Here is a 12,683-nt window from a genome sequence, read left to right on the forward strand (position 1 = left end):
TTGATTTTCTAGCTCAGGGGTAAGCAAACTATGACCTATGGGCCAACCTGCCTGTTTTTTGTATGGCTTGCAAGCTAAGAATAGTTTTTACAGATGCATTAGTACTCAGTTTGATGATAGAGGTATCAGCTATGAACCCCCATTAAGCAAAATCCCAAGTGACCTCCAATGAGAAAGAGGAATTTAACATTAAAAAAAAACTGAATTTTACACTTAACTGCAGTGTGTTAGGGAGTTCTCTTGGGTGTGGTGCAATGGACTGGTTTGATTATATAAACGAATCTCTGAAGACTCAGTTAAAACTTCGATTTTTCTGTACAACCTTTCCTGCTCTTTTGCTACCACCTTTAACTATAATTATCACAGATAAAATGTAGGTTGTTCATTTTATGAAAATAAATCAAGTTATACTTATGATTTCTACTCTTAAGTTATACTTCAGGTTATAAAAAATTTACACAAACAGCAACAACAACAAACTGTAGTGAACTCCTAAATCTTTACTTGGGAAAATGTTTCCAAACTTTACCTTTCTGCACTCTCTGCAGCCTCTCTACATGTTCAAGTGATGGTAGCCTTTCATCATAGCTCTTTGCTGGTAGTTTGGGTCTGGATATTCATACTTCATAAGATAATTCTTATTGTACTTGGACTTTGACTTCACTAGGCAACAGCAAAGGATTTTTCAGCAAACTATATTAATGTTAGAATACCACAGAGTTGTAAAATATGTAGAGACGTGTAATTAAGGAAAGCTTGAAAATAGTATATAATTTCATAACAAATCTTTAAAATCGTTCAGTCAGAGAAAGCCATTTAAGAGGTTGGTGCCTTAAGGTAAAGGGATTCTTAGTTTTTTTACCCTTATAAGATTAAGTTGAAAACAAAAGTTGGTAAGTTTAAGTAATAACACATAAAGGCTTTAACCATTGCCATAAAAATTAATAACAGGAGTTCCCCTCTCTGATTAGCAATGTAAGTCAATTGAGTAGAAAAATTATGGAAATCAGTTTTTGAAGATTATCGACATTTTTCCTTTAAAATTAAATTTTGACTATATTTATAATAAAATATTGACTATATTTTTGTAAAGTGGTTAAAGAAAGCCAGAAAATGTATTTTATCATCATTTGTAAGTATAAGCTACTTGGAAGCTTATGTCATTCAGTTCTGGATTAACTTTCAAGGTGACTATTGAAAATTCTTAGAATGTTTTAGGAAATTTTTTTAAATATATTTTTTCAGAGGAAGTGGCAAATAAATGAGTACATAAGGGTTTGTCAAATTGATTTTTGCTTTTGTCCTCTTTTTCAAATGGAATTGGTTTTCCTCCTATAAACTATAATGAATAAAGTCTACAGAAATCCTATATGATTGATATTTGATAGATCATTCAACACATTGATATACTAAAATTGCTACAGTGATAAGATAATATCTTGATACAATAATGGTGACAGAAGCTCTGTGTGGAATCCTAATGGAATTTCTTCACATTTAAAGGTATGTAGAACTACTGTTAAAAACCTTACGAGAAATCATCTTTTGGACTTTTAAATTTAAATTACTGGACTTTATTATTTATAACAGTTTTAGGTTTACAGAAAACTTGAGCAAGATAGTACAGAGAGTTCCCATATCCCTTCTCCCCTACCCCACAGTTTCCCTATTCACATCTTGCATTAGTGTGGTACATTTGTTGCACTTGATGAACTCAATATTGATACATTATTATTAACTAAAGTCCATAGTTTACCTTAGAATATACTCTGTGTTATACAGTTCTGTGGGTTTTGACAAATATATAATATCCTGTATTTACCATTATAGTATCATACAGAGTAGTTTCCCTAAAAGTCCTCTCTGCTCTTTTGTCCATTTTTTAATTGGGTTGCTTCTTTTCTTATTGCTGAGTTTTAAGAGTTCTTTGTATATTTTGAATACATGTCCTTTATCAAATAGATGTTTTGCAAATATTGTCTCACAGTCTTTGGCTTGTCTTTTCATTTCTTAATGGAGCTTATTTTCAATGAGTGTTTGTTGAATCAACCATTTTCTTTAAAGTCTTGGAATATTTTCTCTATTTTCTCTGATTATGGTCTCTCGTGTACTCTTCTGAAAGTTTACAGTTTCACTTTTTATGCTTAGGTCTCTGATCCTAAGCCACATGGCTTTTTTGTTTGTGTACTTAGTATGATGTGTTGGGATTTAATTTAATTTTTTCCCACATGGATAACCAATTGCCCTGGCACCTTTTATTGAACTTAGTAATAACTAATAAGTTCTAATACTTTGTTGACTCACTTGGATTTTCTCAATAATAGTCATACCCTTTGTGTGTAATGGCAGGTTTTCTCCCCCTTTTCTAATCTTTCAAACTTTTTGTTATTTTTTTTTTAGCTTAGGATATCCTGTACCATTTTAGAATGCAAGTGATAATAGTGGAAATTCTTGTCCCTCACTTTTAAGGGAATACTTCTAAAATTTCATCATTAAATATGATGTTTACTATACATTTTTGTTTGATATGTTACATCAAGTTAATGATGCTTTCTTATATTCCTAGATTTTTTTTTCTTTATAATTATGTCTGGATGCTGAATTAAATCAGATGCTAGGAGGGTTTTTTTTTGCTTGTTTTCTTTATATCTCTAAGACATGTTTTTTTTTCTGTTTAGTTAGTTAATGTACTAAGTTACTCTAAAATATTCTTACATTCTTACCATAAACCCATCTGAACTATCTACTAGTGTTCTTAAAGAATTATTTGGGTTCTCATTGATTTTTTTAAAATTTTCTATTTTATTAATTGCTGCAAAAGGAATGGTAATGATCGTTGAATACAACTATCTCTAAGACTAAGAATGTGAATGTAAAGTCTGACAACATAGAATTGATATAATTTACAAGAGTTAGAGGCAGAAAAGAAAGAGAAGGTAGAAAGTACACAGATTCTCTCCAGGCAAGATGGCGGGGGGTGAGGCTGGTGTGACTTTAGGGCAGCTGCACCTTTCTCGGCAAGATCTCAACACTTTGGATGTTACCAAGTTGACGCCACTTTCACATGAAGTTATCAGCAGACAGGCCACAATTAATATAGGTACAATTGGTCATGTAGCTCATGGGAAATCTTCCATTGTAAAAACTATTTCTGGAGTTCACACTGTCAGGTTCAAAAATGAACTAGAAAGAAATATTACAATCAAACTTGGCTATGCTAATGCTAAGATTTATAAACTTGATGACCCTAGTTGTGCTCGGCCAGAATGTTATAGATCCTGTGGCAGTAGTACACCTGATGAGTTTCCTACAGACATTCCAGGGACCAAAGGGAACTTCAAATTAGTCAGACATGTTTCCTTCGTTGACTGTCCTGGCCATGATATTTTGATGGCTACTATGCTGAATGGTTCCGCAGTGATGGATGCAGCTCTTCTCTTGATAGTTGGTAACTAGTCTTGTCCTCAGCCTCAGACTTCTGAACACCTAGCTGTGATAGAAATCATGAAACTGAAGCATATTTTGATTTTACAAAATAAAATTGAAATGGTAAAAGAAAGCCAGGCTAAAGAACAGTATGAACAGATCCTTGCATTTGTACAAGGTACAGTAGCAGAAGGAGCTCCTATTCCAATTTATGCTCAGCTAAAATACAATATTGAAGTTGTCTGTGAGTACATAGTAAAGAAAATTCCAGTACCCCCAAGAGACTTTACTTCAGAACCCCAACTTATTGTTATTAGATCCTTTGATGTTAACAAATCTGGCTGTAAAGTTGATGGCCTTAAGGGGGGTGTAGCTGGTGGTAGTATTCTAAAAGGAGTATTAAAGGTGGGCCAGGAGATAGAAGTCAGACCTGGTATTGTTTCCAAAGATAATGAAGGAAAACTCACGTGTAAACCCATCTTTTCCAAAATTGTATCGCTTTTCGCAGAGCATAATGATCTTCAGTATGCTGCTCCAGGTCTTACTGGAGTTGGAATAAAAATTGATCACACTTTGTGCCGGGCTGACGGAATGGTGGGGCAGGTACTTGGTGCAGTTGGAGCTTTACCTGAGGTCTTCACAGAATTGGAAATTTCCTATTTCCTGCTTAGACGGCTTCTAGGTGTACTCACTGAAGGAGACAAGAAAGCAGCAAAAGTGCAAAAGCTGTCTAAGAATGAAGTACTTATGGTGAACATAGGATCCCTGTCGACAGGAGGAAGAGTTAGTGCAGTCAAGGCTGATTTGGGCAAAATCATTTTGACTAATCCTGTGTGCACAGAAGTAGGAGAAAAAATTGCCCGTAGCCGAAGAGTTGAGAAACACTGGCGTTTAATTGGTTGGGGTCAAATAAGAAGAGGAGTGACAATCAAGCCAACAGTAGATGATGACTGAAGAATTAAATAACAGATTTGGATGAAGTCGGAATTTCTCTTAACAACCTAGGGGTATATTTTCAAAGCAATAGTGAGGAATTAATTTCACAGCTCATTACCTTAGGAGTAGCTGTAAGGATATTCTCATTTTTTGGTGATGAAAATTTAACCTCTAATACTAAAATAGGGTCTACAATAAATGTAAAAATTGACGTAATGTTGGATTGAATCTACATTTTACCAAAAATTAATCATTCCCAAATAATGTCTAATTTATACATCAGTGCAGGTTTGAAAGGAAACTGCTACAACCAGCCTTTGCTGTAGCACACATACCACTGAACCTGTTTGAAATAAAATTTTTCTTCTTAAAAAAAAAAAAAGAAAGTACACAGATTTCCTCAGTTTTCACAATCATTATAGAGCTATCATTTAAGGATTAGAGATATTAGTATACTTAAAGTTATAAAGATAAGCAGTAAAAAAAATCAACTAAAATTGGGTGGTCGGGAGAAGGGATCAAATATATCTTTCATTATTTATCATCAGGAGTTAATAAATATTATATAGAACATGGAAAAACAGGTTTGAGTATTAAATGGAGTTATAAGGATAATCAATAATAATGTTGCTATTATTAGTAAGTATAGCACTTAAATTTGCACAGTGCTGTTTAAGTGCTTCAAGTATAGTAACTTATTTATTTCTCATACCAATCGGAGGTAAGTACTGTCATTATCCCTGTTTTACAGATGAGTTACAGAAAGGATACGTGACTTGCTCAAAGTCACATAGTAAAGGATTCAACCAAGGGAGTTTGCCTCTAGAGTATATGCTTTTAGCCTTTATGATATATTGCATCTTAAATGTATCACTTTCAAATTTACATACACTCAAATGTAAAACAAATATGAAAGATAAAAAAACTGAAGTCAATAAAACAAAAAAAATAGAAAACAAATTATCATAATAATAAAAAAATATAAATAGGTTAAACTCACTCATTAATAGAAAAAATGAGGTAGGCCTGTATATCCTGAAATTGAAAGAGCTTTGCAGATATTTATAAATAATCAGGGTGAGGAAGAAATGTCAAAAAATACAAATACTGTAGTTGATCTCTTCTGTGTTTAAAGAAACACCAGGACTTCCCTGGTGGTCCAGTGGTAAAGAATCCGCCTTGCAATGCAGGGGACGTGGGTTCAATCCCTGGTCAGAGAACTAAGATCCCACATGCCTCAGGGCAACTAAGCCCAGGTGCCACAACTACTGAGCTCACGCACCTCAACTAGAGCCTGCATGCTGCAGACTACAGAACCCACACACCCTGGAGCCTGCGCACCACAACTAGAGAAGAGAAAACCCCAAACCCACATGCCGCAACTAGAGAGAAGCCCGGACACCACAATGAAGAACCTGCACGCTTCAACAAAGATCCCACGTGTCGCAAATAAGACGCGACACAGCCAAAAATAAATTAAATAAATAATAAATAAATCTTTTAAAAAGTAAAATAAAATTGCTAAAAATAAAAAAAAAAACCCACACACCAAAATCCCTAAAATATGTGTATGTATATAAATGGATAGAACAAGGGATCACAAGAGTACAGCATTAATAGCAGTTACCTTTTGGGAGGAGAGGAAGCTTAGCAGAAATGAAGAGAGACTTCTTAGCTTTACTCTGTATATTTTTATATTGTTTGAATTCTGCCAAAAATGTGTTACATAACTCAAGCAAAATTTTTTTAAAGTGTGTATATGTAAATAAATGATGTCAACAAGAAAAAGGTCAGGAAGAACAATTTAAACTCTTAGAACTCAATATCTCTGAAAAGTAGAATTAGAGGTAACAGGAAGATTATTTTCCCTAATTTACTATATATACTTCTGTATTATTTGAATTTTAATATGTTACAGTGAACATTTTTTAACTAGAACATGAAGAAGAGAACATGTGATCATTGTCACTTGCCTTTTTTCTTGTATAAATTATCTGTTCCTGTGCTTTATTCACTGACTAGATAGTTTTTAACAAATTTCATTGGAACATAGTACATGAATAGACTTCAGAACGTATATGATTTTAATGAGATTTGCAGTTTAAAGATTTGGCAGCTCTTTTTTGTCACGTAGGTCTTGGTTTAAATGTTACCTCTTTGGTTAAGTGAGGCTTTTTTTGACCATCAAAGGAGCCCTCTGGTCTTTATCATGTTGTCTTGTTATATTATGATAATAATGTTGTCATCATCTAGTCTTGCTTACTTTTTTTCCTAAAAATAATTTGTTTTCTTTCCCTGAAGTATAAGATCCATGAGAGGAAGAACGTGCCTTGATCATCTTGTAGCACAGGACCTAAAATAATTCTTGGCATATAGTAAGCACTTAATAAATACTGTTGCATGAATGAAAAAAGTAATACTCATTCTTAAAAGTTCAGAAACTTGCATTTAGGCCATCCAATAATGGCTGAGCTATGGTGAACTGATTAATGATAATTCATAGGAATCTAGTAATCAGAATACCATTTATAGCAGTAGATATGAATAGCGTAATAAACAGAGCTAGATATGCATTATGGGTTTTTTCCTAGCATTAATATGCAAAAAGCAAATTTAATCAAGAGTAAAAAAATGAATAACGTGTGGAAATTGGGAAAAAGAGAGGTGGGCAGTTTTTAAAAATACTAGATACTATACTCTGGCTATTGATTGTATTGCCTAACACAGGGGTCCCCAACCCCCGGGCCGCGAACCGGTACTGGTCTGAGGGCTGTTAGGAACCAGGCCGCACAGCAGGAGGTGAGCGGAGGGCCAGCAAGCAAAGCTTCATCTGCCGCTCCCCATCGCTCACAGAACCGCCTGAACCATTTCTCCCGCTGTCCGTCCGTGGAGAAACTGTCTTCCACGAACCCGGTCGCTGGTGCCAAAAAGGTTGGACCACTGGCCTAACAAGTATATTATCTAGTAAATGTTTATTCTTGGTCCTGAGAATTGTAAGAAACAGTATGAATGATTTGGTTTTGCTGGTCCAGTCATAAAAATAATAAAGTGCCAGTCCAATTGATGGTGGATTAGATTGTACACCTATGCAAACAAAGAAGAGCATTAAGTTAAAGTTGTAGTTTGTTACAAATCAAAGAGTAAAAATATGACATGAATGGTGGTTCCCCAAAAAGCATTCAAAGTAATAGATAAGCCCTTATTAAAGCTCACTGATGGAGCTGCAAATTTCCACTTTCCATTTTTCTAAGTAGAATAAACCCTGAACCTGAATCAGGTTTTGCCTGGAAATCAAAACTACACCATTCAGTTTGAAAAGACAGAGGCAGATATTTTTTTAAAACTTTAGAAATGTTTGGGAAAGATAGATAAGTGGTACATAAGTAGTAGCACTGATTAATTACTATTTTTCATGCACTGCAGTGTAGAAGACAGGCAGTGTAGTATAGTAGATCTTCAGCCATGTGCCTGAGATTCAGTCTTAGGTCTGCCTCCCACTTGTTGTGTGACCTTAAGTAAATCATATCCTCTCTGTGCCTCAGTTTCCTTGTCTTGGGGTACTATATCTTCATACAGCATGGTAACTATAGTTAACAATACTGTGTTGTGTATTTAAAAGTTGCCAAGAGAGTAGATCAATGTTTAATTTTTACCTGATATTTGTAGAGGTGGTTAGAAAATTGACCTACCGAGTAAAATAAAATGTTTTAAAGTCATTTAAATTTTTGTTTTATAGATGTTTGTTTGCTGCTCATGGGTGTGAGCAAGTTAGATATTCTATATCGGAGACTTCTCCTTACAAAACTTTTTATCAGAGGATGGGGAAGGCCAGAGGATCTCAAAAGGTAAGCATTTTTTCTGAATGCCTCTTCTAAATTTGTTGTTTTAGTAAACATTTGAAACTTCATTTCAGTTATAAAGTCCTTTACTATAAATATAAAGTGATGGGTAAATTAAGCATTAACTACTATATAAGAAAGAAATTATTTCCTTTTCTCTTTTATCTAATTATTGCTCTTAAGCTTTAACCCATATAATCATAAATTGAACTATTTTAAAAGTAATTCAGACTTAAAGAGCTCTCAGACATAGATTTTTAACTTTGGTAATTTTTTATCGATTACAGATTTCAGGGACTAAACTTTCTTGGGTAACTTGAATTTGTAATGACTATAAAACTGTGATATATTGTAGCTCATGGAAGTATTTGAACTTGTGAAGAATAATTTTAGGGATTTGTGCCTTTAATTTTGAGTCTTGCATGTGTTAATTACTTTTGGAACAATGATATGTCTCATGTTTTTTCTGAGACAAAATGTCAAGCTTGAAAAAAACCAAAGCCTAATTTTTTCTTTAATTATTAAAATTAAATTTTAACATAGTTTATGAACTGGACTTGCTAATTTTTAATTACTTTTCATCAGTCTCAATATAATGGGAATACTGAATTTTCTCCTTTTTTCCCCCCCTTCCCATAATAGACTCTTTGCATTCAGAAAGATTATTGGAAATCGAGAAAGATGTCAGAATCTGGTTTCAAGTGATTATCCAATATACATCGATAAGGTATTCAGATGAAAGAAATGCAATTATAGAAATTCAGGTTTTATATAACTGTGTGGCAAGAGTGGGCTGAATGTTGGAGTATAATAACAATAAACTCTAAAACATGAGTACAATATAGATTTTTCATTTAATATTTTTTTAAATGCTATTATATACCCTAGCTGAATGCTTATAATAACTATATGCATGTTTATATGGGAGCATATATTTAATACTTAACTAAATACAAGAAAATATTTAGGGATGGATCTTTTTGAGCCTCGTCTTTTATCTTTAGGCTCAAGAGAGTTAAATTATTCAACATTTCAGAAGAATTACAAGTAATACAGGGAAGTACTCTATTGAGAGAATCAGCACATGAGAAGTTATTAGCAAAACAACTGTTAAATAACATGAGGGAAATGTTATGGGATATAGTTAATTGCTGAGAGAAGGGTAGAAAGAAAATGCTATAAAATTAGAGAATATGAGAAAATATATTTGAAATAGTTTTGTTTTTAAGCAGCATGTTTACCTGTAAAACACTTCTAGGCTTATGTAATCGGATACTTGAAGCCCTGTAGGGGAGGGCCTGCAGCTGGGTAGGCTTCACATCCCTCACGGCCTTCAACCACAGTAACTCTACTTCCGTCGCTTTTATATATTGGATGTCTTTAGCAGATTTCATTCTTCAAAAGACTTTCACTGCTAAAAACAGGGTCTTATAAATTGGAAATCCCTCCTCTGTACCACATAGCTGTTCCTTTTGTATCTTCTGGATTTAGAACATTTCTCCCTCAAATTTTGCTAAATATTTCCATTTTCTCTGTCTTTTTCCTATTAAAAAATCATAGGCTTGAACAAATTTAAAACATACCAAGTAAAGATCAAAACTCTAATTTATGCCACTTTCCACCTCCTAATTCCATTTTCCTCCCAAGGAGGAATTACTGTTAGGATTTTAGAATGCTTTCTTACAGATATCCTTCCTCTTCCCCACCTTCTCTCTCTTGTTCTCTCACTCTTGGTTTTTAAAGATTGAGATATACAAATCTTTATATACAAAAGATATACAAAAATTCAAATACAGAAAAATTACCCTTTTAAAATGTACAATTCAGTGTTGTTGTTTTTTATTATTACATTCCCAAGATGTGCAACTATCACTATCTAATTCCAGAACATTTTTATTGCGCCCAAAAGAAACCCTGTACCCATTAGCTGTCACCTCCCACTTCCCCAGCCTCCCACCTGCTGATAATCACTCATCTGTTGTCTCTGTGGAGTCACCCATTCTGGACATTTCATATAAATGGAATCATCCAACATGTGGCCTTCTGTTTCTGGCTTATTTTACTTAGCAAATTTTTAAGGTTCATCCCTGTTGTACCATGTACCACTGCTTCATTCTTTTTTATGGCTAAATAATATCCCATTGTGTATATGTACAACATTTTATTTATCCATTATTCAGTTGATGGGCATTTTGAGTTTCTACTTTTTTTTTTTTTTTGGCTCCATTGGGTCTTAGTTGTGGCACATGGGATCTTCGTTGAGGCATGTGGGATCTTTTGTTGTGGCACGAGGGCTTCTCTCTAGTTGTGGCATGCGGGTTTTCTCTTCTCTAGTTGTGGCACGCTGGCTCCAGGGCACGTGGGCTCTGTAGTTGTGGCTCCAGAGTGCGTGGGCTCTGTAGTTTGCGGCGCCCGGACTTCTCTCTAGTTGAGGTGCGCAAGCTCAGTAGTTGTGGCGCACAGGCTTAGTTGCCCTGCGGCATGTGGGATCTTAGTTCCCTGACCAGGGATCAAACCTGCATCCCCTGCATTGGAAGACGGATTCTTTACCACTGGACCACTAGGGAAGTCCCGAGTTGTTTCTTCTTTTTAACTGTTATGAATAATAATGTTATGAATATTCATGTACTAGTGTTCTTGTGGATATATTTTTTTCAGTTCCCTTGGGTATATATCTAGGAGTGGAGCTGCTCAGTCACATGGTAACTGTATGCTTAAATTTTTAACAAACTGTCAACTGTTTGCCAAAGTGCACCATTTTACTTTTCCACAAGCAGTGTATAATGCTCTCAATTTCTCCACGTTCTTACTAATATTTCTACCTGCCCTAGCCTTCCTAGTGGGTGTGAAGTATATTTTATTGTGATTTTGATATGTCTTTCCCTAATGACTGTGATGTTGAACATCCTTTCATGTACTTATTGGCCATTTGTATATCTTCTTTTGAGAAATATCTGTGAAACCCTTGCCCATTTTTAATTGGGTTATTCCTCTTTTTAGTGTTGAGTTGTAGCTTGCTTAATTTTTAAATCTGTCTTATATATGGCTCTGAAAGTGTTTTTTTCTTACCAAATTGCCATTTATCCCAACACTATTTGTTGAATTATTATTCCCTTTCACATTAGTTTGTGCTGCCTCCTTTGTCAAATAATTCTTCTAAAATAGATAAAAGAAAACTTTAAAACTGTAGGAGGCACAAAGATGACTAAAATGTAAACACTTCCTGGATTAAAAATTTCGTATTGGGCTTCCCTGGTGGCACAGTGGTTGAGAATCTGCCTGCTAATGCAGGGGGCACGGGTTCAAGCCCTGGTCTGGGAAGATCCCACATGCCACGGAGCAACTAAGCCCGTGAGCCACAACTACTGAGCATGCGCGTCTGGAGCCTGTGCTCCGCAACAAGAGAGGCCATGATAGTGAGAGGCCCGCGCACCGTGATGAAGAGTGGCCCCCGCTTGCCGCAACTGGAGAAAGCCCTCGCACAGAAACGAAGACCCAACACAGACAAAAATAAATAAATTAATTAACAAAAAAAAAAAAAAAAAAAAATTTCGTATTATACACGTTAGGTCTCCTTACCATTTTCAAAAAATGCAATGCAATCCCAGTTAAAATATTCAGTTTAGAGCTAAGGTCCATAAAAGGATCCTAAAATTATTTTGGGAAGAACTCAAATATATATTTGGGAAGTACAGTCAGATCAGGAATACTTGAAAAGGAAGAGTGGTAAGTAAAAACTAGCTCAGTCATATATCAATGGGTATTGTAAGGCACAGCCTGACACTGGTTTAGAAATAAAAGATATGCTAATGAGACCTGATAAATGATTGAAAATAATTTGTAAAATTATTTTCCAAAAAATAATTTTCCAAAAAAATTTATGGAAACTTACTTCATGATAAAGTAGTATTTTAAGTCATTTGCAAAGAAAATGTGGATTATTTAATAAATGATGTTGAAACAACTGGTTAGTATTTGTGTTTTTTAAAAAGGTTGATATATTTAGCTTCTAAAAATACAGTTTTTTGTTTCTGGTTTTAATGAAAATATGTGATGCTTTACTGCTAATTTAATTTTGACTATTGGCCTGATAAAGATTTTTTTATTTAAAAAAAAAAATAACTATTTGAGGTGAAAAAAAACTTAGGTGTTGAATATTAGGAAATGCCTTTGCTACATATGTAAATATCACAGTTCACCTTATTTAATGTGTTGACATGACTCATTTCATCAGTAGGTTACCTGAAAATGAGCCATTCTAACATATATAATGTCAACCCTTATTTGATTGTGGTAAATTATAATTTGTTTGTAAATTGTTTTTATATTTATCTTTATATTGTTGAATTCTTGTAACAAATTTTTTTTTTGTTATTGTTTGTCATTGTACAAATAAGGTTTACTTATAGTTTTACCAAGTAGACTCAAGTAGAGAACATAGAAGGAAATGAAATGTGTGTAGGAGCCTTTAGAAAGCAGAAT

The 12,683-nt window shown here is 34.3% G+C and overlaps 1 protein-coding gene and 1 pseudogene across 2 annotated transcripts in view; both read left to right on the forward strand.

Moving 5' to 3' along the window:
* The window catches only part of ABHD18 (abhydrolase domain containing 18), a 40,668-nt gene that overhangs the window by 7,239 nt on the left and 20,746 nt on the right, over positions 1-12,683 (forward strand). Inside the window, exons 2-3 of the mRNA XM_082462199.1 lie at positions 8,099-8,207; positions 8,844-8,928. Of these exons, the coding sequence (XP_082318325.1) occupies positions 8,116-8,207; positions 8,844-8,928 (177 nt within the window). The 5' untranslated portion in view covers positions 8,099-8,115. The remainder of the gene's footprint in view (positions 1-8,098; positions 8,208-8,843; positions 8,929-12,683) is intronic.
* On the forward strand, positions 1,790-5,837 carry LOC309660984 (eukaryotic translation initiation factor 2 subunit 3 pseudogene; annotated as a pseudogene). Its single transcript has one exon. The product of its transcript is annotated as a eukaryotic translation initiation factor 2 subunit 3 pseudogene (transcript).

The sequence above is a fragment of the Balaenoptera physalus genome, assembly GCF_965194825.1.
Source record: "Balaenoptera physalus genome assembly, chromosome: 5".
NCBI lineage: Eukaryota > Metazoa > Chordata > Mammalia > Artiodactyla > Balaenopteridae > Balaenoptera > Balaenoptera physalus.